The sequence below is a fragment of the Corvus brachyrhynchos genome, unplaced genomic scaffold (assembly GCF_000691975.1).
Source record: "Corvus brachyrhynchos isolate BGI_N302 unplaced genomic scaffold, ASM69197v1 scaffold340, whole genome shotgun sequence".
NCBI classification, from domain to species: domain Eukaryota; kingdom Metazoa; phylum Chordata; class Aves; order Passeriformes; family Corvidae; genus Corvus; species Corvus brachyrhynchos.
The window spans coordinates 2,488,145-2,514,741 of record NW_008235987.1 but is presented as its reverse complement, the minus strand read 5'-3'; the positions used below and the strand labels follow the sequence as shown (position 1 = coordinate 2,514,741).

The window sequence follows — 26,597 nt, the reverse complement described above, 5'->3', positions numbered from 1 at the left end:
AACCCAGCACCTCTCCAGGGAAATTACTGGCCCAGCTGGCTTCTGATATTTTCAAACAGCCAAAACTCATCCTGAAAAGCACAAAGCCCTGCGGGAGGGGTGGGTTCCATCCTCATGCCGGTGTTACCCGCTGGGATCATGGACACATGGGGGTGTTTCTGGCTCAGCTGCTGCACAGCCAAGTCCTCCCTTACCTGTCCACAAAACCATCTGATGTCTGTGCCAGGATGGAGATGCACAGGAACAAATCAAACACCTCCATTCTGCCTAGAACGAGTTCATGAACTGCTGATATCATTCAGGACCTAATTGAAACATCATGTCTTACACAATCATTTCCTTCTCCATCCCCTTCTTTCACCCTTTTAGAAACCATTTCCTGCTTTTCCCAGCTGGACACGCTGTCCTTCTTCCTGATTTGAAGCAAATATTTTGTTGGGTTTGGCTGCTGCCACAGCCACACATCGTCTTCTGCCTGATATTTTATCCATCTGCTGCTGAAGAGAATATTTGGGGCTGGAAGTCTCCAAAGGGTTTTGAGGTGCTGAGATGAATCAGAAAGCAGCAGTGCAGGAGGAAAATCCTTCTCAGCTTCACCTGCAGAGTAATTCAGGCTGAAATGCTTTAAAAATTAAATGCTGGGAGATGCTTGTTCCAACACCCTGGTAGCCATGGGCTGAGGAGCTGACCCACCCTGCTCCCCCTCCACACGTGGACACAGAATCCAACCCCATTTCCTCTTTTGTCTCAAGTGAGTGGAAAAAGAGAGTTGGACTTGTGAGCTGTTGAGTATTCCAGCATCTGCCTTGCCTCATTTCTGCTGCTGGGACAATATCTGGCTCTGCTCTGGGACAGCCACCACGGCCAGTGGTGCTGCAGGGGCTGTGTGCCCTGGGGTGAAGTGTCACCAGAGCAGGTGACACCCCCTGTTCACGGTGCCTTTCCTTCCAGGACACACACAAACAGCTTTCTCTTCGATGCTGCTCCTGTCTCCTGTTGTTTTGGGTTTCTTTTGCCTGGGTTGCTCTGAAGAAAGGGCATTTTTTGTCCAGCTGAGCTCCAAGATCTGGAGGTGCTGCCCAGGGGAAGCACAAGCAGCCCTGGCACTGCAGGGCGATACAGGGGGTTGTGGGGAGGCGCACGGGGAGGAGGCAGGGCGTCTGTCACAGGACACAGTGCCACAGCCATGGGATTCCTCTGCAGGACATCAGCCCTGTGCTCGGCATCCCCCAGCTTCCCTCTCCTCCACCCCGCGGGAGCTTGTCTCAGCTGCTTTGCAGCTTGCATCACTGCTTTTTGGGAAGCTCCTTGGAACTCTCAGAAATACCAGTTTTGTTGTGTTTGCACTTCAAGGGAGTTGCTTAATTAGCATTTAATGTTCATCGCGTCACATCTGTGAGGAGACATGCAAAACCCCAACATTCCTGTCCAGACACCAAACACCGCTTTGCTCCCCAAATCCTGCAGGGTGAATCACTGTCCCCAAGATCCCAAACCTTGAGCACGCACGTTCTTTGCTCCCTTGGTCCCCAACACTCAAAAAATACCAGCAGGCTGAGTTCTTCTCACCTAACCTGAAGGGCTTGGGCTGCTCCTCGCTCTCACTCCAGAAGGACAATTTGGGACACTGTGCCTGGGGATCGGCGCTGGAGGCAGCTGCTCAACGGCCCTTTGTGTGCTTTGTCCCTTGCTGGATAAAGAGGGCGTTATTAAGTGTAGGAAATGAGAATCTCGCTGTTCATCAGAGCGAGTTCTCGGCCCGCCCGGTGCTGGGAGGATGGGTTCACCCCGGGCACGGGCAGCGCCTCTGCTCCGGGTTTGTCGGCAAAGGAGGCTCGTGCAGTGCTGGGAAATAGAGAAAACAATCAGTGTCAGGGCAGTTCTGGGGCTGGATTTGTGCTGGAGCAGGGAGCATCGCAGCGGGATCTGTCTGCTCCTGGAATCACAGGTAGAGCCCTTGCAGCTCCTGGGGATGTTTTTCCTCCCTCAGCCCTTCAGCTCAGGGGGAGAGGCAGACTCCAAAGGGAATATTTAATGAGTCAGTTCATTTCCAGGAAATCTTTCTCTTGATCTTTCTTCTTCTTCTTCTTCTTCTTCTTCTTATTTTGTTTTTGTGTTGTTTTTTTTTTTCCAATGGAAAAGTTGAGTCCTGGTGAACTTTTTGAGAACTTTTGTTCGTTCCCTCTTGCCAGCTAAACTCTGCTTCGTGCTGGAGACAGAACCCTTTTCTCCCAGCACTGGCCACAGGCCAGGACCTGGAACTGGCACTGTGTGCTGCCAATGCCACCAGCCCTGTCCCCTTCTCTCCCCGCTGAGGCAAAGCCCCAGCTCCACCCAGCTCCCCTTTGGGGGTCTTTTTCTCCTCCTTGTGCACGAGATGATGGAGGGAGCTCTGCTTGCTTCACCTTCCTCTACAATGGAAAATGTCAAATATCAGGGGGAATAATCAATCAAACCTGTGGAAGGTGGTGGTTCCTTGGGAGAAACAACAGCACAAGTGGTGTCAGGAGGAATTTCTCTTGCCATCTCCAGCTCCAGAGACGCCCTCTCTGAGACAGGACTTGTTTGCTGGGGCTTTTAGTGCCGTTTGAGTCCTTACATCATTCAAAGGGAGCGGGTCCCATCATGCTGGGTGGTAAAGGGAAGGTTTCCCAGAGTTTCTGTGTGTCAGAGCAGGACACAGAGGGCAGAGCAGAGGGGAGCCAGTGGATTTCACAAATCCACTCAAAGCCCCATAACCAGCAGCATCTGCAGAGGCACAAACCATGAAATGCTGAGAAAAATCCAACAGCAATGGATCATACAGATAGTATTTATCTCTGGAGGCTCGGGGCTTGAGTTCTCCAGTGCTTCTGATACCTGCAGAGCACCAAATAAAACTCTTCCCTTTCACAGAATCCCCATTTCCCAGAGCTGAGTGTGTGAACAGGTGACACAAGCGTTTGGTGACTTCACTTACCCATTTCTCAGGGGTGCAGAGGAGAAAGGGCGCTGCTGTGCAAGCAGGAGGGAAACAACCAGGGTGTCCCTAAAGATGTGTCCTCCAACTGCCAAAATCTGTTTTGAAGCTGCGTGTGGGATGTGCACAAGCAGTGATTGCAACACAGCCACCACTGGGACTGTGAGAAGAGAACCGAGTATTTTCTGTGAGAGGTTTAACCTTTGCAAATGAGCTGGGCACAGGGATAAAAGGAGTGAAGTCACTGAATAATTTGGGTTGGAAGGGACCATTAAAGGTCATCCAATCCAACCCCTCTGCAGTGAGCAGGATCACTTTCAACTAGACCAGGTTATTCCAAACCCAATCCAAGCTGGCTTTGAATGTTCACAGGGATGGGGCAGCCAGAACTTCTCTGGGCACCCTGTGCCAGGGTCTCACCTCCCTCTCAGGGAAGAATTTCTTCCTGATATCCAACCTAAATCTACTCTCTGTCAGTCTGAAGCCATCCCCCCTTGTCCTATCGCTCCATGCCCTTGTGAAAAGTCCCTCTCCAGCTCTCTTTAGCTACTGGAAGGGGCTCTGAGGAATCCCTGGAACCTTCTTGTCTCCCCCTGGGTCGTTTCCAGGGGAGGGACCAACAACCACTTGCCCCAGTGCAGAGGGAGGGCAGGGCAGAGCACTTGCTAAGCCAAGTAAACATCTCCCTGCCCTCTGCAGCAGCCCCATCCCCAGAGGAGGGAGCTGGAGCTGTTCCTGAGGGTCCACAGCAATGACAGATGAGGGTGGAACTGCAGTTTCTATAGAGACATTTATTGGAAGGGTATAAAAATAGAGTGTGGATTTCAGTAAGAACACTTTGTGGGCAGATAGTCCCAGACATTGGTGGGAGAGGAAGCCAGGAGGGAGGCAGTGTGTCCAGGTTCCCTGATGCACCCAGATCCAGAGAGATTTGATCCCCAGAGATGGGTTAGGACCCTTCTTTCTGCAAAGCTTTCAGTCCTGCTGCTGCATCCTGCCTGGCTTGACAAGAGCTCTCACCAGAGCAGGCACTATTTTATCAACCAGCCTTTGGAAGTGCAACCTGGAGCAGAGCTGAGACCCCTGCAGAGCGCAGGTGGGACACCTTCTGCATCAGAGAGGAGCCTGTTCCCCTCTCCGTGGTACACTGAGAGCGGCAGTAAATATGTGCAGTTTGGTTAATGCTGAGCAATGCATAAATGAGCATTTAACAGTCCTCCTGCTGCAGCTGTTTCCAGTCAAAAGTCCCATCCAAAGTCAGATCAAAATTATCCTTTTCCTGCTCTCGGGAGAGCTCCAGAAACACCTGAAATGGGCAAGATAACACTTGGGTTATTTTTCTGTGCTGCTCCTTTGCAGGAGGCGCAGCTCTGCAGCCCCTTGAGAGGTGTGGGGTGGCTTTGTGGGGGAGCAGGGGAGCAGCAGCTGAGCCTCCTGTGCTCTCTGGAGTAACCACACGGGCACCACCTGCCCACAGGTGTATCTGTACAGGTTTTCCCCACCAATGGATTGACTTAAACATTCCTCATCTTTGCCACCAGCCTTGTACAAGCAGCAATAAATAACCTGCTGTTTCCAGGGCACCCAGAGGGGCTGGGCACGGGCAGCACCCATCCCTGGGTGTGCTGTGTGCCTGCCTCGGCCAAGTGGGGTCTGAGATGGATCCAGAATTGTTCCCATCACGCGAAGTCCCAGCAGTAAAAAACCCAAGCCATTTTTCACCATTTTACCAGCAGAGAACCCCTCACCCACCACCCTCAGGCAGTTTTTTGGTGGAGCTGCCTTTTGCCACTGCACCAGCCCAGGTCTGGCTGCAGCTTTTGTCCCTGCTCCTGCCTGTACAGCACAAATAAAAATCACCTGCCTGAGTCAGAGTATTCAAGGAGAAGCTGTACTCCTCGAGGCTGCAGCTTCGTTTGGCTGTGGAGGAAGGGGAAGAGGGTTGAAAAGGAGCAGTCGCTGTTCTGCCTTTTTAAAAAGTCACCTGGTTTTGCTCTTACCTTCCTCCAGCTTGGAGAAGGACTGGGACAGGGGCAGTGCATCTTTCATTGGGACCTTGTAGACAAGCAAAGAGGGGAACCTTGAAGAAATAGAAGAAAAGGTGATTCTTGCTCTGTATTGAGGTTCTGGGATCAAACCTTTATGGATTTATGTATGTCTTGTTGCCAGGATCACAGGAGGGCTGGATGTGGTGACATTATGAAATCAGATCCTTTACAGGGAGCTATTTATCCCTCTCCAGCTGAGATCCTGTGTCTGGCCCTCACACCAGGCATCTTTTTAGGGACGAGGCAGTGTTGAAACCACTCCTCATCCCATATTTTACAGTTACCTCTCCTGACGGGCTGCACCAGGGAAAATCTTCAAAATCTCAGCATGCAGGACATCGGAGCTCTCTGGATCCTTGACCTTGATTTCCAGGAGATACCCTTTGCCAAACTTGTTCTTCAGGTACTGGATGGAGCCAATGCACCTGCAGGGCAGGGAGGAACAGAGATGACTGAAATAATTGTCTCCTCACCACCTGCTCCTTCCCAAGAAGGGAACCTTGGGAGCACTTCATAAAAGCAGGTGAGGCTGGAGGAGAAGCTCGGCCATGGTTTAGTTGATGAGGAGGCCTTAGGTTAGGTCCTAGGTTGGACTTGACGATCTCAAAGGTCTTTTCCAAGCTAGTTCATTCTGTGATTCTGTGATTTCCAGCTCAGCCAGGTGCTGTCACCCACCGGAGCTGCCCAGCCACCAGGATGGCCACGCGGTCACACACGGCCTCTGCCTCCTCCATGTAGTGCGTGGTCAGGACGGCTCCCGACTCCTTGGTTTTCAGGGCATCCCGAATCGTTTTCCTGAGGACCGGAGTGAAAAGAAAAGAAAAAAATTAAAATCTAGCACTCCCTAGAAATATCAGACATTGTTCCTATGCCTTTGTCCATCCAAATGCCTCGCCCCTAAAGTAAGAATAAAATTTCCACATGCAGCAACTTTAGATCAATGAGCACATGGTAATGCCTTGAAATAATGACAAAAAATACTTTTGACTCGAGTCTCTTTATGAAATCTTCCAAATCCCATTTAGGACTGTCCTAAAGCTTGCAGAAAGGATGAAGGCAAAATGGGTTTTTTCTCTCCTTGCTCATTCTTGAGCTGGAGAGAGACAAGAAATTATTTGCCAATAGAACCATTGGCACGTGAGGGACAGCACCATCCATGGATGGGGTAAAACCCTTTTTATGTCATTTTAACATCAACTTTTGGCTTCCCACCCCTTTCCCACCGTGGCGGCCCAGTGCCTGGGTTCCTGCTCACCAGACACGGCGCTGCCCGTTGGGATCCATGCCGGTGGAGGGCTCATCCAGGAGCAGCACGGCGGGGTTGCCCAGCACGGACAGCGCCACACACAGCTGTGACACAGAAAAGGGGCTCAGCCAAACCTCCCACACACCCTGGCACCATGTCCACACAGAGCTGTGCATGGTGCCTCCTCATTTCTGGGAGCTCTGATTTATGGGAAAGGTGGGAAAGGCTCATTTCCATCACCCCACCCAACACGGTGCTCTCCCGGGGAGCTCAGGGCACAAGCTGGTTGCTCCACTCAGGAATGAGAGCTTTAATTAGTGCTTGAGCATTGCAGTGCTCATTATAGGTAACCCAAAACACACCTTCCTGGTTATCCCAGCAGGTAATTTTCTGACTTTTTTGTTTAAGTAATCTTGAAGCTGCAGAGCATTCACAATTCTGCAGGGAAAGGGAACAAGTGAAAAAAGAACATTTTTGTTATTCTAAATCAATACTCTCATCAAGGGTTCCCAAAATGACAAAAAAAAAAGAACTTTTCTTCCCTTGCTCTTGACTCCTGCTTGTTTTCATTAAATATTTATTGTGTTATTAAAATGCAAGTGACTGTTTGAAGCAAAGTGTACTGAGTAAGCCACAAGCGCTTTTCTAAATCCATCATCAGTGTCAACAGCACTACAAATCCCTTGCCAGTGTCAGCTGAGCAGGCAACACTGCAGCACCCTTTCTTGTGGTGCCAAACTCCAACATCAGAGATTTCAGAAAAGCTGCCCAAAGATAACATTCTTAAAAGGGCATTAGTGCTGAATTTATCCCCACCAAATGCACTTAGGAAAATTGGAGGTTTTCTTAACCCACTCACTGCACAGTGAGTGGGTTAAGCATTTTTGCAGCTGAGTTTCCTGAGTTTCTTTCAAGGTTTCCTCTGGGAATTTTGACTCTCTGGTCTCCTCCCCATGACCAGGGGGTGGAACATTGACCATCCCAACCCTCCATCTGTACCTGTCCACAGCAGCAGCCGTGTCCTCCTTGCACAGCCCCTTCACGGCCGTGTAGACCCTCAGGTGCTGCTGCGGGGTGAGGTCCGGCCAGAGGGGGTCCTCCTGGGGGCAGTATCCCAGGAATGCAGGGGCCTGCTCCTGGAGCTGGGAGCCTCCTCCGTCTCCTCTCTTCATCAGCACCTGCACAACCAGGCTGGGCATTGTCCTCTCACACAGTGCAAGGGGTGGTTCAGGGGAGGATTATGGGATGCAGTGGGGTTAAGGTGAGGAAACCCACGTGGAGGGATTTCACACTGTTCTTAAATAGAAACATGTCAATCAGGGCAGATCCAACAGCTTATCAAAATCAGAAGTAGCTCACAGTAATTTTATCAATACATTATTTAATTTAATAGCACGATGAACTCGATTAAAACCTTGATCACTAATAATGCTTTGACAAAAATTGTAGCCTTGACAAAAATGATAGCTTAGCCTAGGTGCAAGGTTTGGATTTTTTTCATGGATCCATCCCCTTTCCTCCAGATATCTCCTACCTGCCCAGCAGTCAGGGTTGTCTCTCCAGTGATCATTTTGATAGCTGTGCTTTTCCCAGCTCCGTTGGGCCCCAGAAGTCCTAACACTTCTCCTGCAATCAATACGTGTAATTTCTTAGGACTATTCTCCATTCAAGAAATATACCATGCACAGTCCCACAAAAGAAAAAATAGAAAAGACAGCATGCAAATATCAAAAATCATATAAACCAAATAAAGTACATGCTGAGAGAGCCCATGAGATTTCAACTCAAACTGGTGTGTGAATTGCTCCCAGGAGCTGCTGCTAAAGCAATCCCCTCTCCCCAGGATCTGCATTATTTTAGATATGGACAGCCACAGGTAATTAATAAAATGCACCCACACCAAGTTGTTCATTAACATATCAACCTCAGGCTGAAGGTGCTTTAACAACAAATAGAACAAATAGATTTGACCTCTCTGTCCTTGCTCAGGTAACTGAGGATCTGCGGGGAATTAGATTGGGGTTCAAGGAGTCAGTCCCAGTTCTCACCTTTTTTTACACAGAAGGAAAGGTTTTTGGTGGCTGTTTTCTTCTTCTTCTTCTTCTTCTTCAAAAATGAGCCAGCTTTCTTTACTTTATATTCCTTGCACAGATTGCTGACTATAATGACTGATTTCTGAATGCGAGGGGGAAGAAACAAGGCGAATTTATTATCTTAGACAGCATTAATCCTTCAGTTACATTTTCCATTTAAAAGGCAGAAAACCTTCTCAAGATCTTTGTTTTATAGTTCACCAGGAATATGAGGTGCAACAGGACACTTTATTGTCCAGGTTCCTCTCAAGAGCTTTCTTCTCCTGATCAACCCACACTTTTGGGAGTTTGATTTTCCCAGTGAGAACAGCACAGCCAGAGCATCGGCCTGCACTGGTTTGTGTTTTACCAGGTACAAAATCAAACAAAACAAGAAGGACAACACTCAGGGGTACCTCCTCCTGACTCGGAGCCACCATGGCATTTCTCACTGCTTCCCTTTCAGCTCTAACATCTTCATCTTCGTCCTCGAGCTCCTTGGGGTGCTGCTGGCTGCTTTCTTTTCTTGGGGAAATCCTAAAAACCCACCAGATTTGGCTTAGGATTTTGTTCTTTTACCTTTGTTCTCTATCAGTGCATTTTGGGCAGACCAAGAGTGAATTTCTCCATGATTGAATTTATACTATAACTATTGCTATTCATATTACAATAATTCTTTCTGATTTTATACTACTACTACTATTATTACTGATAATAGCAATGACAATAATAAAGAATATTTATAATCTTTCTTCTTTGTACCAAAAAGAAGCTGGTACATCCCACAGCATAGGCAACATCCTGTGGAGGCACTAACAAACTTGAAAGCTGTTTTATATTATTACACCACTGTCGTATTTAAGGGGCTATTTAAGTCATTCAGAAATCACCATAATAAAAAAAAAATTAAAAACGGGCACAATTGCAATGATGTTTTCAAGGAGAAGCAGTGGGGTAGGAGTTTAGATCTCACATGTGCATGTGTGTTGATACAAACCTAAATATTGGGTCCTGTCTCAGCACTGCTTTTCCATATCTTAACTCCAAAAAGCGAAGAAGAAGAATGAAAGCCACAGAATGGATGTAAGGCTGAAAAACAGAGGTGCCACATTAGCAGCCTTGCCTTCCCTCCCACCACAGCTGGCACTGAGGTGGTAGCAGTGCTATAAAATACATGGGGGAAACGGAATATGGGAAAATGGAGGCCACTAACACCAAAACTCAGGGTAATCAGCACTGCAGAAAACTCTAAGGGCAGGAAAACCCCAATTCATAAAATAACAGGGCAGCATGAAGTGATCTGGGCTTATTTCATTTTCCCTTGCCCATTTCAAAGGCGTGAAATTATTTTAGCAGAGGGGCTAAAATGTCATCCAGACCCACCCAGATCCTCCTCCTGCTTCCTCATACCTGAGGAGGGGGTTTAGGAGATCCACATTCCTAAATAAAAGCAGTGTTAAATGTTTTCTTACTGCAAAGACAGCAAACAGCACATCACTGTCTGGAGCTGTACGAGATGTCTCAGTGTCCTCCAAGAAAATCTGTAAGAATAAAAAAATTCACAATGAAGAGCTGTAATTCCTTAGTATCATTCTGGTTAATGAAGTAATGTTCAAAAATGCTTTGAAAATTTGCAAAACTTCTGATTCACCCCAAACATTCACATAGAGATGAACAAGTGCAGATGCTTGACTTTGGGAACCTTGGTCCTGCACCAGAACAGGTCACAGCTCTCAGTACATGGACCAGACTCTCCTTCCAGATGTCCTATCCCAGGAAACATCTGGCCTCCTCTGCTTTGGGTCCCCTGGTCCTCTGCTTTGGAGAAGAGGTGGGGGTGAGTGGGACAGGACAGAGGAAGAGTCTCTTGTCCTTGGACTTTACCCCTCAGTAATTTATCATTTATCAACAGTGTTTGTTGCACCACAATGGGGGGTTTGTTAAATTCTCAGCTGACTTTCCACCACTCCCCTCAGCTGACACAGAGTAAAGCCCCTTGTGAGTGTTCTTAATTCTCACTCAGGTTTGTTCTATGCAAAGTCAGATTCATGGCTTCAGATTTTATCTTAGGATTGGTCAGGCCACGTTGATGGACTTTGTGGCTGCTCCATTCTTGGCATTGTCCAAGGCCAGCTTGGATGTGGCTTGGAGCAACCTGGTCTAGTGGAAAGTGTCCCCTCACATGGCGGGGGGTGGAACGAGATGAGCTTTAAGGTCCCTTCCTAACCAAACCATTCTGTGATTCCATTCTATGACTCTGCATGGAAAGAATTAGGAGTTTTTACCCAACCTGCAGTCACAGCTGCACAAGAAGGAGCCCCCAGCCCTAATGAATAGCTGGAAAAATGAGATCTGAGCTGAAACAGTCACTAACAATGCACTCTGGAATATCCCACCCAGGATGAGCCTTCCCAGACTGCAGCGCGCAGTTACCACCAGACTTTGGTCACAAGGACCCAGGGTTGTGCTTTGGCCTCTCCTTGCCCAGAACCACCACTCACCTGCTGGCCATCGATCACAAAACCCATCAGGGGGTACACGGGAACCAAGAGGGACAAAACATAGAGGGAGGTGCTGGCGCTGCCCACGAGATCCAGGATTCTGCTGATGAAAAGAGAAATAAAGCACACCTGGAAATAAAACAAGAGGGTAACTCAGCTGATGGGAAGGGTTACTCACTGCTCTTTAAAATTGTGTGTCTAGCTCTGCAATTCCCTGTTGAATTTATAAAAATTGACAAAAAATGAGAAAGATGAGAGGCAGAGAGGGCTCAGGAGATCTTCAGCTGTCTCTGCCTGAGGGTTGGCTGCTGCTTTGGGCCAGCTGGAGAGACTTCTTCCCAGGGACAGGGCTGCTTCAGGCAGAAAAATCAAACATGGGATCCCATTCTGTTCGTTCCCATCCCAATCCATGCCAAATCATCCATCTCCTTCCAGGTTGGGCTTGGATGATCAGTGCTAGCCTGATGGCTCCTGTCTCAACACTTTACATCTCTTGGATGTGGGGTGTTCAGCAGAGTGATAAATTTTGCCTCCATTCCTGCACCAGTTCAGGTTAGATCCAGGTATTTCCCCGTGTCACAGCAGGATTCCGGGAACAGAACACAGTGACACAAATTTAATACAGAATTGGCTGCTATGAAACACACCCAGATTTATGTTCCATATCTCTACCTGGTGTTTTGACACCTAGCTCATCCTTAAGATCTCAAAATGTCTGCAAACCCTGCAGTGCAGTATCCAACCATGTGCTCACCACTATCAGGATAAAAGACCAAAGATCACAGCTCCATCCTTTGCGAGAGTTGAAGGAGATCACGTAGATTAAGAGAACGAGGGAAATTCCATAACCCAACGTCCCCATGACCTACAGGGTAAAAAGGCTTTTGTTGGAGAAAATGGAGTGATGTAAACCACCAGAAACCCATCTATAGCAATGGGGATCAGTGGAAATGATCCCACAGTAAGATCAGGGCATTTAGAAATTACCACAATCCTTTACTCTGAGGTGTAAAGGATGTATTAAGGCAAGATTCATTCCTTTTATTTCCAGCTGGAGAAACCCAAAAGGTAGGAGGTGAAACAAGAAGGTCAAAGTGTTCCAGAACCATACGCACCCACAGTGTCTCAGCTACCCCCTCCCAAAAATATTTTCCCTCAATCCCTCCCAAGCAGACCAACAGGCACCAGAATGGGACGTACCAGCAAGAAGAAGGTGCTGGCGCTGCCAGAAATCTTGTTGCTCATGGCAAACTGGAGCCCAAACATAGAGAAGAGCAGGATCCAGCAGAGTCGAGCTCCCGTCTGGGAAGGCACAATTTGAAAGGGTAGTTTATTGTCGGTGCCTGTGTGGCCAACTGCACCCGTGGCAATGGCCCCAGGGAATGAAAACAGAATAAAATCTGTCACCACTGTGATTCTGGGCTAAGATTCGACCTCGTTTTGTCTTTTAAGATTTTGTGCTGGCTGCAAAACTTCTCATGGATCAAAACACCCCAAGCTGCCAATCATAGGGCTGGACTCAATTACCTCAGAGGTGTTTTCTAGCCTAAACTATTCCCTGATGCTGTACTCAAACATCCTTCTGGCAATGCAGCTGTAATCCCTTCTGCCCACCCCAAACCTGCTCCGTTTCAAGGAATTTACCTTACAATCCTGTGTGTAGCCCATTGCAAAGTGAGGAGGAAAACCAGGGAACAACAGCAGCATGTAAATGAAGTAAACGAACATAAAATAATCCCAGTATCGTGGACTGAACAGCTGAAAACACAAGAACAAAGCATCTGCGGAAAATGCCTACCACTCATCTTACCATTGATCTTACTGCATTTCTCTTGGATTACAGGGCAGTATGAACAGTCAGAGGGGTTTGAAACCACATTTTGGAAGGTTTTCCTGAACCAGAGCCCTGAAAAGTGCTTGCTGGTGAGGAGAGATGGGTGCTGCAGGTCCCACTTCTCTATCCCAGACTTGTGAGAAGCTCTCTCTTCCATCAACTGATGGGCCAAAGCTTGAATAATGTGCTGGAGAGAATAAGGAACCTCCTGGAGAAAACCCTCCCATCCACCCTCTCCATCCAGCAGCCCTTGAGACCCACATGGGAAAAATCAGATCTGGTTTTCCTGAAGTCAGATGTGATTTTTCCAGAGGCACCATGGAGGAAGGTGGATTTACATGTTCAGACAGCCCTACAAGGCTTCCTGTTAAAATCTGATGAATTAGTGAGACCTTAAACTGTTTTTTGACACCTTCTGGCTTCACTTACAGAGAAGAATGGGTGGCTCCAGATCTGGATGTGCTGGGTGGAGTTGAGGGTTCTCAGCAGGGTGTTGCTGATGATGTTTACCAGCACTGGGAAGCAGTTGATGGCCTCCAAGTGGCACAGCACGGTGAACCTGTAGCTCTTCAAAGAGCAGGAAAACAAGGTGAGAACTCCTGGCTTTCCTCATCTGCAGGGAAGCAGTAGAAAAGGAGCACACCAGGAAAATCCAGGCCTGAAATAGCTTTGCTTATGCCTTGTTGGCTAAAAAACAAATTATGAGGTGTTGGAAGTCTGTATTGCTGTGCTAAAAATGTACATTTTGAGGTGGAAGGTCTCCTCTCAAGCATGGACTTTACTGCTCAAGACACTTCCTAATTTTTGTACCTGTGACACAAAAAGTCAACAGGCCCATCCCACAGGGAGAGCTGATGGAGGCACCTTGCTTGATTGTTCAATTGTTGTGAGGAAACTGGAGGGAGAGAAGAAAAATCCTCACCTGACCTTCACGGGAGACTTCTATAGCCCCGTTGTGTTGTAGTTCCTCTGTGATATTTTCCTCCTTTGCTATTTCCACTGTAAGATCCTGGCTCTGGAGCACATGGATGAAGTCATCAATGCCTGTGCCTGGTGTGAGGGCCAAAAGCAGAGGAATTATATCACTGGAAAACAAAAGAGTCTTTGATGGCTTGATTTTTATTTTTATTTTTAAATCCATGGCCACCAAACAAAACGAAAGGAAATCTAATAACTGTGGGCATCAGCCAGCACATGTGTGGTAGATCATTGCACGTTAATTTTTGGGAGCTAATGAGTTTCAGTCTGAATTGTTGCACTGTCTTTTTTTTCCCCCCAGCCTTTTCTGAGGTGCTACAAAATGAATTTTCTTTTGGGACTGTCTGATGAAGATATCAATGTCATTCTCTGGCCAAATAGCATGAAATAGCATCCATTCATGGGAATGTTGAAGGTGAAACTCTGAAAGCAGCCCATTAATTTGACTCAGCGTTAGTGAGCCTGGAGTGTGGTGCGTGCTTTGAAAATCCTACACTCTGAAATTGTTTGGATAGAGACCTGGATTTGTGGCAGGGAGAGAACCACGTCTCCATCTTACCTCACCTGCTCTGATATCCTTTTTCACATCTCTCGTCAGGATCTCACCAGCTGCTGAAGCCACAGTAGGCTGTGGTTCCTCTCTTCCCTCATTAAAACCCCCATCCCCCCTTGGATCCTCTACATCTACAACCGTCTGCTCTGTCCTGTATTTTCCTTTGGAGCAGCGAGAAGCCCAGAACTGGGAAGGATGAGGGAAGGCTCATTGTCCTCACCTGTGTGGTTGTAGACCAGCAGGGTGGTGGGCTCCAGGTAGGATCTCCTCCCCAGGGGCAAGAAGTACTGTGCAGGAGAGAGCTGCCAGGCACTCACACTCAGCAAGCCAGCCATCATGCACAGTTGCAACACCAGAGGAAGCAGAAAAACCCCATAGAGCAGCAAACTGCATTAAGAAAGAGATGAATAAACAGTCTGAGAAGAGATATTCAGCAGAAATGCGTTCAGAATGCATTTGTGTGTTGTGTATTCAGGTTACCCAATGCTCTGTTAAAGACTTCAGGCAATTTTCATAGGATCATGGAATATCCTGACTTGGATGGGACTCACAATGAGCATGGATCCAACTCCTGGCCCTGACACCACAACAACCCCACCCTGGGCACCCCTGGCAGCGCTGTCCAAACGCTCCTGGAGCTCTGGCAGCCTCGGGGCCGTGCCCATTCCCTGGGGAGCCTGGGCAGTGCCCAGCACCCTCTGGGGGAAGAACCTTTCCCTGAGATCCAACTTAACTCTCCCCTGACATAAGTCCAGCCATTCCCCCAGGTCCTGTCACCAATGATGAGAGAATTTTATTTCCAGAAGTCTCAAACCTTGATCATTCACCAAATAATTCAAAATGTAGCAAAATGACCTCAGATTTGGAGTGCTCAACTTTTTAGGGCATGAAATGCCTTTCAGACTTCCTTTAGATACAAGTTTCTCATAAATCAGCATATTCCTTTAGTTCCTTGTGCCTCACCAGAGAACTCCAGCCTGAACACCAGTGGGGCCAAATGAGTTCAAACACTGGCAACATGAGAGAATTAAAAAAAAAAAAAATGCAGAGGAAGACTGAAAGTACTCTCTGTACACAATAACTTATTTTAAAACTCCCTCCATTTAATATAAAAGTATTTCTAAATGATTCTTTTCTTTGGAAAGGAAATGGGATTCTCTTCCATGAATTACTCAGCATAGAAATGAAAATGCACAAAAGGGAGATTTTGTGTTACTGGCACTGGAAAGGAAAAAACTTTCCCCTCCTCTGAGTGCAGATCATTCTCAGATCATTCCTAGACAAGACCTCATATCAATTAATCCAACCTCATTGAAACCGGGGTGTGGAAATTGTCCCCCCTGGTGTGACTGTGTCCACTTCCAGACCTCCAGGAGAGAATCCCTTTGGTACTTACATCGACTGCAGGGTCTTCACAGAGCTCTTGAGCTTGAGGAAGTGCACCTGTGCCATGGCAGAGACCTGCTGCCTCCAGAGGGCCAGGCCCTGGACCGACGCCTTCCTGGTGTCCGAGAGCAGCAGGGAGCCCGGCCTTGCCTCGTCGGGGCATTGTGGTCCTGCTTCTGCCCACTCCTCCCCAGGGATGTGCTCATCTGCAGAGAGTTTCCACGTGCAAATTTATGTCCAAGCCCAGCTTCTAGGCTGGGATTCATGAAAAGCTAAGAGCCGCCTTTGGAGGTTACTGCAGAGGAGCTGATCTCTTTGGCTGTGGGTTGTAAATTCAAAGCCACGACTGTACCTTCTTGAATCGCTGTGGCTTCTCCCTCCAGCCTTAGGAACACATCCTCCAGGGTCGTCATGCTGACTCCATAGTTTATAATTCCCTGCTCAGAGCAGCTGTCGAGGCCACTGAACAGATCTGCAGGACAGAGACAAAATAAAGGCATGGACACAGATGTTCAGATGAGTCAACCTGACTGGAGCATCTCCAGTGACAGAGAAAGCAACAGAAGAAGGAACTGGATAAAGGAACAGGACACAAAGGTGTGGAGGAACACAAAACTGCCACAGCCACCCCTCATGGAAGATGTTTCCCTGCTTAGCACCAACATTTTGGACTGGTTTTCATCCTCTGTGGGATGGTCAGGCTGAAGTGATGGGCATGGTGGGTGAGGAGCAGGCATGGAGGAGCACAGGTTGTGTGAGGTTTTCTCTTATCTCTGTCTTTTCATTTAACAGGAAGAGAACTGAACTCTCAGTAACACCTAGCCCAGTTTAGCCTGCTGGGTTTGCCATTGCGAACAGTAGAAAAGCATTTGTTGCACAGTTTGATCTTAAATGTATGATAAAATTGTGGGGAAAACCCAGACTGAGACAGTCCTGATGCGATTCTGTAGAAAACCTCCCTTTGCATTTCTTGTTCCCCACATTTGTTGTTATTTTTTTTCTCTATGGTTAATTCTCAGTTATTTTCACATACATTACCTGGGAATTTATTCACGTTTTCTAAAGGCAGTTTATATCTCAGTTCATACTGGCTGTGTCCTGAGAACGTGGCGTTGGGGATGTGCCTTTTCACCAGGGATGTCACATTCTCTAAGGCACAAGACTCACTGATGTGGATCCTGTTGTGTGGGAAAAAGACAGATGTGGAATAAAAACAACCCAAACAAAGAACAGCCACCATTTTATGGATGCATAAAAAGAAAAATCCACCAGTCTTCATTCATACCCTACTCTGGATTAACTAACCCTAACCCTTACTGCTGTTCCAGTTAATGTAGCTGAATCTGAATGCAGTTAATTTGCTTGTTTTGATGACATCTGCTCTAGGGTTTCATTAATTCTGGTGTCCCCTTGTACTTGCATGCTGCCAGATATTGTTGGGGCTGAAGGAGATACCTTAAATGATAGCAAATCCCCCATTTTTTCTTCAGGAACAGAGAAGAGCCAACGCACTTCAGCCTCCCGTGCGAGATAAAAGCCTTGCGGTCTAGAGGAAGGAAAATCCAAAGGAATTCATAGTGCAGAGCAGTTGTTCCCATCTTTTGGGGCTTTGTGCTCCAGGGTTATCCTGCAGGATGCCCCAGACAGAGCCCGTGCTCACCTGCCAGGATATCGGCCTCATCCATGAACTGGGTGCTGAACAGGATCACCCGCCCCGCCTGCTGCTCCCGCAGGAGGCTCCACACCTGGTGCCTGGAGAGAGGATCCAGCCCAGCCGTTGGCTCATCCAGGAGCAAAACCTGCAGGAAGGATGGAATCAGACATTCCTCATTGCTGGAGCAGCTGCACATCTTTGGGGTTTGGTGTTCTGAAGGCAAGAGACCCAGGGCATCTTTTAGACAAGGGCAGCTGTTCTGTGGGCTGGGAGGGGTCAGGGAACTCTCTCTGCTTCAAAACGTGACTGGCAAGGTGGGTTATGAATGAAACAACAAAAGAAAATATGAAATGTATTCATTTTAATAATTACGAGCACTTTAAAGAAGTCTGAAATCCTAGACCCAAATACATGCCCAGGGTTTTAGTCATGTCAGACCTGAATATTCCCAATATCACAGAGCCATGCCTGCTGCTTTACCTGGGGGTTTCCAAGCATGGCTATTCCAATGGATAACTTCCTCTTCTGCCCACCACTCAGTTTCTCAGCTTGAGTGTCTTGAATGTTGCTGATATCCAGCAGTTCCAGAATGTTTTGCACCTAGAACAGCACAAGGATGTCCATTCTCAGCAGCCATTGTCCTCCCATCCTTTATTAGGGTGGATTTAGATTTATAGCAGGTATCAGGAGGAAATCCTTCCCTGGGAGGGTGGGCAGGCCCTGGCACAGGGTGCCCAGAGCAGCTGTGGCTGCCCCTGGATCCCTGGAAGTGTCCAAGGCCAGGTTGGACAGGACTTTGAGCTTCGATTTTCAGAAGATCCAGGTGGATCCCTTGAGCTTCCCAGTGCAAAAGGAGCCACTATGGAATGGTGGGGAACACACTCACCTCTCGCTCTACCTCTTTGGACTTGATGCCCTTGATTTCTGCAAAAGTTTTCAGGTTTTCTTTCACTGTCAAGACCTCAAACTGTGTGTTGAACTGCGGGCAAATCCCGATCATCCCTCTGATCTCCTCCCTGTCTCCCATTTCGGAGAGTCTGTAGTTGTATATGGTGGCAGAGCCTGTTCACCGGGATAAATGGGATGAGGGGGAATGAATTGGTCTTTACAGATTTTGGATCAAGGCCACTCCATCCCAGCCTTCTCCTACCTTCTGAAGGGAAGCTGAGCCCACTGAGCACGTTCAGCAGCGTTGTCTTTCCAGCCCCACTGTGGCCCAGCAAGGCTGTGATCTGACCCTCATAAATGTTTAAAGACAAACCTAGAACAAAAGTAACACCAACTTTGGGAAGAAATGAGGCTTGAATTGCCCCCACTCACTGCCAAAAGCAAGAGAAGTCAAGAAGTACAAGAATTAAGTAGTAATAACCAGCACTGAGCAGGGCAAAGCTCTGCAGATCTTTAACTAAAGGCATATGGGGTGGGTCTGTATTTAGCAGAAAAGACAGAAATAAAACAATTTTAAAAAATAGAAATATTTCTTCTCTTTAGTCTTATTAAAAACAGAAATCAGTAAAAGCTGAAAAAAACAGTGATCAGTCACATCAATTAATATTTGACATAAATTTTCAAGCAATGCAAGTGCTTTTTTTCATTGACTGACTGTACAATGGTGTTTCCTTGTCTTTAACAGGAATCAATCCCACAGCCTTCTTACCTCTTAAAGCTTCTGTCTTCTTGTCCTTCTTTTTATAGGCTTTTTTAATATTGTGGAGCCTAAAAGGAAGGTAAGGAGGTTATTCTCTGGGGAGTTCTGTAAATGCTCTTCCCTGATGCCCTTTTACATTCCTATGGCCCTCAGGTGACAATGACAGAAATGGCATGGAACAAATAGGAGGTGCTGGAAAACAATGCTGAGATTCACAGGTTTGACAGGCCCTGCGCCCAGGTGTGAACATCACAACCTGGCACCAAAAATGGGGCACCAAGACTGGCAAAGACAAGGCCCAGCCCATCGCAACAGAGGACAGGTTTACAGAAAAAAAACCCTGTTATTTTTTTAATCTAAATTTACCTATATTTCATCATTAGTCACCAGTCTGAATTATCTTTTTATCGCTAGATTTTCTCAGTGAAACATTTTTATCTCTAATTTTTCTCTGTGAAACAGTGTTTTGCAAGAGCTTCATGAACATGAAAACTGCCTGGAAAAGTCCAACCCAAGCTGATGGAAGGAGCGGGGATCAGTGGGAGCACAAAACCAGAGCTACCGGGCACCAGCAATTCCTTCTCTCTTAACCTGATGGCCTCTTTCCCCAGGAATTCGGGGGGCACAGGTTCTACATCATCCCCAAGGAGCTCCTCAGGGTTCGCTGTGGATCTGGGCACGTCCGTGGTGGAGCCTCTCCTGCTCTTCCAGTACGAAGCCTTCAGGCAGAACAGAGGAGGGTCTGGAATCCCATATTTGCCTGCCAGGAAAGCAAAAAGATGTTCTGTCACTAACCAAAGGCACAGCCAAGACACCATCCTAGACTAAACATTTAGGAGATTCAAGTAAGTACAAAATCGGTGCTTTTTCCAGTCAAAAGCCCCCGTGTTTGGAGCAGAGGTAGAGGAGACCAGAAGGTTGGATTCAGGCCTTTCTCTAATGAATTCAAGACTTTATGTATTACATTATGACATTGTAATCTCATAAATAGTTCAACAACAGCATAATTAGAAAGAGAAAATGTTGAATAATTTGTTGTCATTGATTCTGTGAATTGCCAGCATGCGCCAGTCACAGAAAAGTCACTCCACAACATAATACATTTCTTTTAGTCCAAACCTTGTTTTAGTTGACTCAGAGAATGGAGCAGCCCATCATTTCCTTGATATATCCCATGCAATCCATGTAAATAAAAAGAAATCATTCCTACCTGGCAGAATTTTGTCAAAATACAGAGCCAACAGCATGTACAAGACTGAGTCAAACACCAGCAATACGTATGTTGAAAATAAAAAGTATGCTTCCTCCATAAGGTTGGAAAAGGAGAAACCTATTCCATATTTCTCTAAATTGAAAATCTGAAATAAAGGAGAAAGAAGAATGAATTTCAGGCCGGAAAAAAATGCACGTGACATCGAACCATGGATGCAACTGTTTGTTAACCCAGAAATAATCTGCAGTACTGACCAACTGTTCTTATTTTCCTTCTAAAGGGGAAGGGGAATAAATTTACTCCATGCAGAGATCTTAATGCTTTCATCCAGAATTTTCCAGAACAATCCAGAAAGAGAAGAAAAGATCATAGTTTTAGAGGTCAGTTCAGGATACCTGGTATTGGCACCTTTGATGTGACAGTCACGACAAAAATGCTCTAATTTCCATAATGATTGATGTAACCATATGGTGAATTAACAAAGTCAGTCTCTTCTTCTGCTGGTGCAGAAATCTCCTCTCCCAGGCAGATTTTTTATATATATATATCAAGAAATCAAATATTAGATTACCAGAGCTAGAAAGAGATATGGAGATATGACTAATGGAAAACCGTGAGACTGCAATTTATCCGTGGGGCTGGAGGAAGGGCAGTTTTTGAGAAATGCAGAGCGGTGTTGGCACAGTCCCTGCTGCCAGGAGGAGGGGAGTGGCTGGGCAGCCAAGGATGCTGTCCCTGATGCTCCCGAGGATAATGGGGCTGTTGTGTGCAGGGATGGGGCTTCCTCGGGGTCATGTGGAAGCTGCAGAAGTGCACAACAGCAGATTTTTTTGTGCCAGGGGCCCTGCTTGTCTCTGCATTCATCTAACTTCAAAGCAGGGGAAGGGGATGGGGGCGTTGAAGCTCCTCAGTGCTGCCCAGCAAGAGCTCAGCTCACGTGGGGGCTTTGAAACAGGCTGTGGAGATGAGTGAAAAATGCCTGAAGGTTTTACAGCTGGATTCTTGAGCTGAGGGTAGGAATTCCTGTGCCTTTCTCTACCATCAGGGGAAGGTTTGAAACACAGATTTAGAAGAAACAAAGATTTTAGTTATAGGCTAGCTGTGTTGAAATTAGTTAGAATAGGAAGGAATTTGGGCCCAGCTAGAGTTAATTAAAATAGTTAAGAGAGCTGGACCTGAAATGGGTTTTAAGATGTTAGTAACTTAGCGGTCACTAAAGTAACTAGGATTGTTAAAGTTCAGAGAGGCAAAAAGGTCAGAATGAGGAAGATGAGCATACTTCATCTTTTTAAGACCACTGACCCAATTCAAGACCACCACTCAATTCAGGACACACACTATGCATGCTTAATGACACTGAAGCTCATTTCCATACGAAGCGGAGAATGGGAGGTGTTAATGTATGAATATGCATTTGTATTTTGGATATTCATAATTTTTGTAAATAAAAAGCTTTGTGTTTGCTTGTATCGGGCCCTGCATCTTAGGGAGCTATCCCACGCAGTGCCTGGCACCAAATAAAACATGCACTTTCTAACTCTAAACTGTTAGAGAGTTTTTGTCTGTCTCAGTTGGATGTCGATATCAGATCGATATTCATATTTTGGTAAGTCAGGTTCAGCTGCCCGTACCTTGGCAATGCCAGTGTTGAATGCAAAAGGACACATGAGACCAAGAAACCACTTCAGTGGCTCTGGGACATCTTCTATCAGCACCGCCAGGCTCAGGAATCCAAAGATAAAGATGATGAGGAACCCCACGGAGCTGACAAGCTTGGAGGTCCTTAAGAGGGAGCAGAGCATGAAAACCAGGTGGATCTGTAAGAACAGAAGTTTCCTTCAACCACTGAAGGAAGTAAATATCCTTAAGAGCAGCACTTCCATTTGCCAGGCACCAGATCTCTGGTGAGCTGAGTCTGTATAATAAAATCCACTAAAGCCCTCCTTAGTGGGTTGAGCTGAGTTTCAAGCTGGGCCTTTTGTATCCAAACAAGGGCCTGTCAGCCCTTCAGGCTGCAAATCAAATCTCTGCTGCTGGCCTAGAAAAGCCACTCAGCTGTTCCAGCCAGCGTGGCCACACAAACGTCCTGAGAACTGTGCAAAAGGCTCTGGAGCAATGCTTAGGCTCAGCAGCATGGTAATAAATCATGCGGTGAGGAAATCTGGCTTTAAAGCCTGACTTACACACGCCAGGCCATAGAGGAAAAACAGGAGTGAGACTGCAGGGAAGCTGCTGGTGTAGAAAGGCTCCCACAGCACGAGGGCCGTCAGCAGGCACGAGAAGATCAGCACATAAAGAGAGTACAGCAAACTCCAGGAGAGCCTGGGGAGAGAAAGGCGCCATCACCCTTGTGGTTCATTAACAGCCCTTGTTACAGTTTCATCTGCAGGTCAGAATCATTTTACATTTAGTTATTAGTTATTAGTTTTTTTCCATGGAAGTAATTTCTCTTTCACATCCTCAGAGCAGACGGCTGATCCAGCTTAGGAGGAAATACCCCAGGGAGAAGAGGACACTACTGCCATGCTCAGCCCTCTGCTTTGTCCTTCCAGTACTGGAGAAAAGTTATGAACGCATTTAACTGATTAACTGACTGCTCAGGTGCCCAGGAACTGACAGATTTTTGGGAAACACATTCCAGTTAAAGAAGAACTCACCAAAATGCAATGTCCTGCAGCCCCATGGTCCTCATCAATACTTTGAGCTTTTTCTTTTCTCGTGTAACATTCCTCGATAAGAAATACATGAAGGGAAAGAAGCACATCACGATAACGACCATGAAATAGCTGTACTCCAGGCTGATGGAGAAGAGGATGCTCTGGGACTTCATTCGGACGCCAGCAATGGATTTCATTTCTTCCCAAACAGAATGATTTGCCACCATCTATAGGAATTCAACGTCAATAGATCAGCATTTTGTTTATTTTCTGCTGTGAGATCCATTTGTATAAGGAATGTTCTGCTTCATCCTCCTTGCATTGACTTGTTAAAGCAGCTTTATTTTCTGACAAACCCCTTGCTATCCCCATGGTACAGTTTGCCTTTCCTGTATCATATTTAAAATAAAAGGATGCCTCCACCAGTTCCTAAATTGGATTTACCTCTATAATAGCAGCATCAATGCTGGACTGCAGGGACAGGAAGCCTTTGTACCAGTACTTGGGGCTGTTGCAGTACTTCGGTGAGAACTCGTAGCAGCTGTCTGCAAGGCAAAGGGCATCACACGAGTGAAAAGTAATTAGGTTTTTCTATTAAACGTGATGACAAGAACGCATTGGCACTGTGGGAAACTCTCCAAATGAATGGTGACAAAAAATAACCCCAAACCAAAACACCCAAACCCCCATTTTATTCCATCACTTAAGAGTCATGGATTATTCCCACCTGTCCACTCCAGGCAACCACCCCGAAATTCTCACTTCACGTTACCTATGTATCCAAAGACTTCATTGGGAATAACCACGTGGCTAGTGGGAAACCTGAGTTGGTAGGAGAAGTTGTCCTTAAATACAACCCCTATAGTTTCCTCATTTGAAATCCAGGCTTTCTCCATGGCTCTCTCATCATCCAGTTCCTCCAATTTTATACCTGTGGAGCATCAGGAAAATACTGCCATGAGATTTTGTGAGTCTGGAAATGTGTCCGCAGCACTGAGGGAATGTTCTGCTTTCTTAGCCCTGCAACTCCTCCTTTTCCAGTTCTCACCGGACAGGGAGGCAGCTCCAAATAATTCACAATTTACCAGTTGAGAAGAAATGCACCTCCAAAGAGTGAACCAAGGTCTTTTAAAAGAATTAGGGAATATTAGGTAAGGCAGAGCTTTACAGTTCAGAAGGGCACATGGTCTCACAGGTAGTTTAAATCCTGGAGAAGAAATATTTGTGAAAACGGAGGATTTAGGATGAATTTTCTCTCCTGATCAAAGGTGTTGGAGAGCAACTAAAACCCAGCATGCACACAATAGGTTAAATAATGACAAAATTCAATATTTAAAAAGGAAAACCCACCTGTCATGACAGAGCTGGAGGCCACTTTATTCATGATGTGCCTCGTGGTGGCAGTACCGGGGGTGAACATGATGGTGACCCCGGTGGCATTGAAGGCAGGGTCATCCAGGTGCCCCAGGTGACTGTAGGGCACTTCGGGGTAGGGGACTAGCACCATGAACGAGGACGCGATGAACACCAGGAGCAGGAAGAGCAGGGACAGAATCCACTCCTACACCAGGGAGAGCAGGGAGAAGAATTTCGTGGCAGTATAAAAATATGTTCTTTGTGGGGTTAAAATACAAACAAGAGGAATTCAGTCTTTGTGGGATTAAAATACAACCAAGAGGAGCTCAGTCACACCAGTTTCCAGGATGTTAATGAAGAGACTCTTTGCAGTGTGCCCATCACCTGCTCCAAGAGCCCATCTGTGCCCTCATTTGTCACAAACCAGACATAAATATCACCAGTTAAAAAAAATTTCAAGTCTCCAAGTGTTCATTACCAGCAAGGCTTCTCAAAAGTACTTTAAGTTCTGATTTTACCCGAAGAAATTGGTGTTCAGGGGCAGGCAGGGATTGGGCACTCTCAGTAGTTAGCTACTATTTTGGTTTAATTTTTAATTCTTTCTTACCTGAAAGCTCTGCATCTTCATCCTCCACTTGACCAGGACATTTTTCCACAAGAGAATTTTAGTTTGCTGGAATACACTTACACTTCTCTGGAGCGTCTTCATCTTTGAACCTAGAGACAATTTCTTCTTGAAAATTGCTTTCAAATACAGCAAAAAGCTCAACCAGCAGCAACTGCTTTTAGTTGCACAGTCCTTGCAGATGTGCAGTGGCACTTTCTCTCCCTTTTTACAGCAAGAATAAACTCAGATGTTGTGTGCTGAGCACAACCACCCCCGCAGCACAGGGTCCAAGAGACCTCCTCACCCTCAACACACTCCAACCCTCACAGCTCAGCAGCAAACGCTGCTAAAAATCAGAATTTCAGGCTTCCATGCTGCAGCACGGGGAGTTTGGGAGGAGTTACTGATGAAATAAAAAGGGGAGTATCACATTACATGACCTAATCGGCTTGGGTGGGCTTCATAGACAAGGAACAACAACAATTTTGTTAATTAAAATCCCTAAAATCCTTTTGCTTGTAATTTTAATGTGCTGTAGGCTCAACACCAAGAAATGTTGAGCAACTCCTGGCTGTGGTGTGAGCTGAACTCTTTTGGAAAACAGCATCTGTTGAAGGAAACTCAGAGCCATGAGAGAACAAATTCTTGGAAGTGCGTGGGAGAGACGGCACTGCTGGGTTATTCACGAAAAATCAGAGAAAACCAAATGGCCACGAGCACACACTGATGTGTTACCCCAAAAGACAGGGCAGATCCTCCAAATGACATGGTCAAAGCAAAACAAAGATTATTTTGCCTGGTTAATGCTGGTGGTGGGAACTGAAAGAAGTAGAGCATAAAGCTGCCTGTCAGATTTCTGCAGATGAGATATCTGCTTATTAACCGTCCATAAAATAATCATGAGGACCTTTAATGAGCACAAGGATGAAGCACCTCTATGCAAAAGAGCTCTGCTCACACGGCCAAACTGCTCTGCTGTCACATCTGTAGCTAAAATCTCCTTTTAAACAAAATCCTGATCTTCTCTAAGTGATTCTCGGGTAGAAATATCAGAGCTTTTACAGACCTAATCCTTTCAAGCCTTCCTGTCATAGGGAAGGAAGATTTATGTTGTCCTGTTCCCCTGGGGCTCGAGTCCTCATGGTGCTGACAGGCAAGACAGAGTTTATCTTCTTGCAAGTATTTCTACTCAGCCCTCAGGGGCTGAATCTCTGTGTGAGGAGACAGCAGGCGCTGGGATGCTGGAAAAGCAGCTGTGGCAAAAGGGCAGCCCAAGGTGCCTGCTGGAAACACTTGTCCTGGCACTTTGGGAGGGTGAGGCAGGGATGCCAGCTCAGGTGCAGGAATCTCCTGGTTTGCCTTCATCTCTAAACAGGCTTTGTTTCTTACAGATGATCCCACTAATCCCAGGTATATAAAAATTTGAATTTAGCCTGTGTAATAACATCTAGATTTCCCTGAGGAAAGTGGGGATTTAAACTTGCCATCTCTTGGTCGCTTTTTCAGCCCCCAGAAGTGAGGATTAGGATGTTGTGTGTCACCTGTGCACATCTCCCCCCTGACACAGGGTTTGTGTCACAGCTAAAGCAGGTTTCCAGTTTGTTCTGATATGGAGTAACCTCGACAGGCTGACACCCCCAGGAGATCCTGGCTGGAATGGAGAGCTGGCACACCAGGAGCTCATCCCGGACGTCCCGCATGCCCCTCGTGTGGTCACCCCTCAGGGCTGACTGACCCTGGCTGTGCTGCTGCAGAGTTTGGGCAGCTGGGGGAAATGCAGTACAACTGATTTCTTTGCTCCTGTGATACTTCAGGGGGAATTTTTAAGAGCATAAGACAGACAGAACTTCTAAATTCAAACTTTAGCCTGCATTGGAGGTAGGGA

The 26,597-nt window shown here is 46.6% G+C and overlaps 1 protein-coding gene across 1 annotated transcript; it reads right to left on the bottom strand.

The window, feature by feature from the left end:
• Positions 1 to 3,730: 3,730 nt before the first annotated feature.
• LOC103613915 (ATP-binding cassette sub-family A member 10) lies at positions 3,731 to 25,112 on the bottom strand. Its single transcript, XM_008631780.2, has 38 exons — positions 24,713 to 25,112; positions 24,100 to 24,310; positions 23,522 to 23,680; positions 23,194 to 23,294; positions 22,750 to 22,976; positions 22,276 to 22,414; positions 21,724 to 21,909; positions 20,090 to 20,237; positions 19,471 to 19,639; positions 18,889 to 18,947; positions 18,382 to 18,492; positions 18,118 to 18,293; positions 17,712 to 17,831; positions 17,238 to 17,376; positions 17,033 to 17,123; positions 16,616 to 16,755; positions 15,930 to 16,049; positions 15,588 to 15,783; positions 14,412 to 14,578; positions 13,583 to 13,710; positions 13,090 to 13,227; positions 12,471 to 12,584; positions 12,027 to 12,128; positions 11,581 to 11,691; positions 10,827 to 10,955; positions 9,798 to 9,866; positions 9,323 to 9,414; positions 8,742 to 8,862; positions 8,302 to 8,428; positions 7,788 to 7,879; positions 7,253 to 7,431; positions 6,616 to 6,691; positions 6,263 to 6,357; positions 5,683 to 5,802; positions 5,292 to 5,432; positions 4,960 to 5,039; positions 4,824 to 4,879; positions 3,731 to 4,265 (listed from the first exon to the last, which is right to left on the bottom strand). Exons 1-38 carry the CDS (start codon positions 24,812 to 24,814, stop codon positions 4,167 to 4,169), a joined length of 4,830 nt encoding a protein of 1,609 aa, XP_008630002.1. The 5' UTR covers positions 24,815 to 25,112; the 3' UTR covers positions 3,731 to 4,166.
• Between the last annotated feature and the right edge of the window lie 1,485 nt (positions 25,113 to 26,597).

Excerpts from the sequence above, each read along its gene's own strand:
- LOC103613915 (XM_008631780.2), bottom strand. The coding sequence starts at position 24,814 with ATGAAGACGCTCCAGAGAAGTGTAAGTGTATTCCAGCAAACTAAAATT. Across the intron at positions 19,640-20,089 it reads TTTTGACAAAATTCTGCCAG|GCAAATATGGGATTCCAGAC; the intron begins GTAGGAATGATT and ends CTTTCCTGGCAG. Across the intron at positions 18,294-18,381 it reads GCTCAGCTTCCCTTCAGAAG|GCTCTGCCACCATATACAAC; the intron begins GTAGGAGAAGGC and ends CCCGGTGAACAG.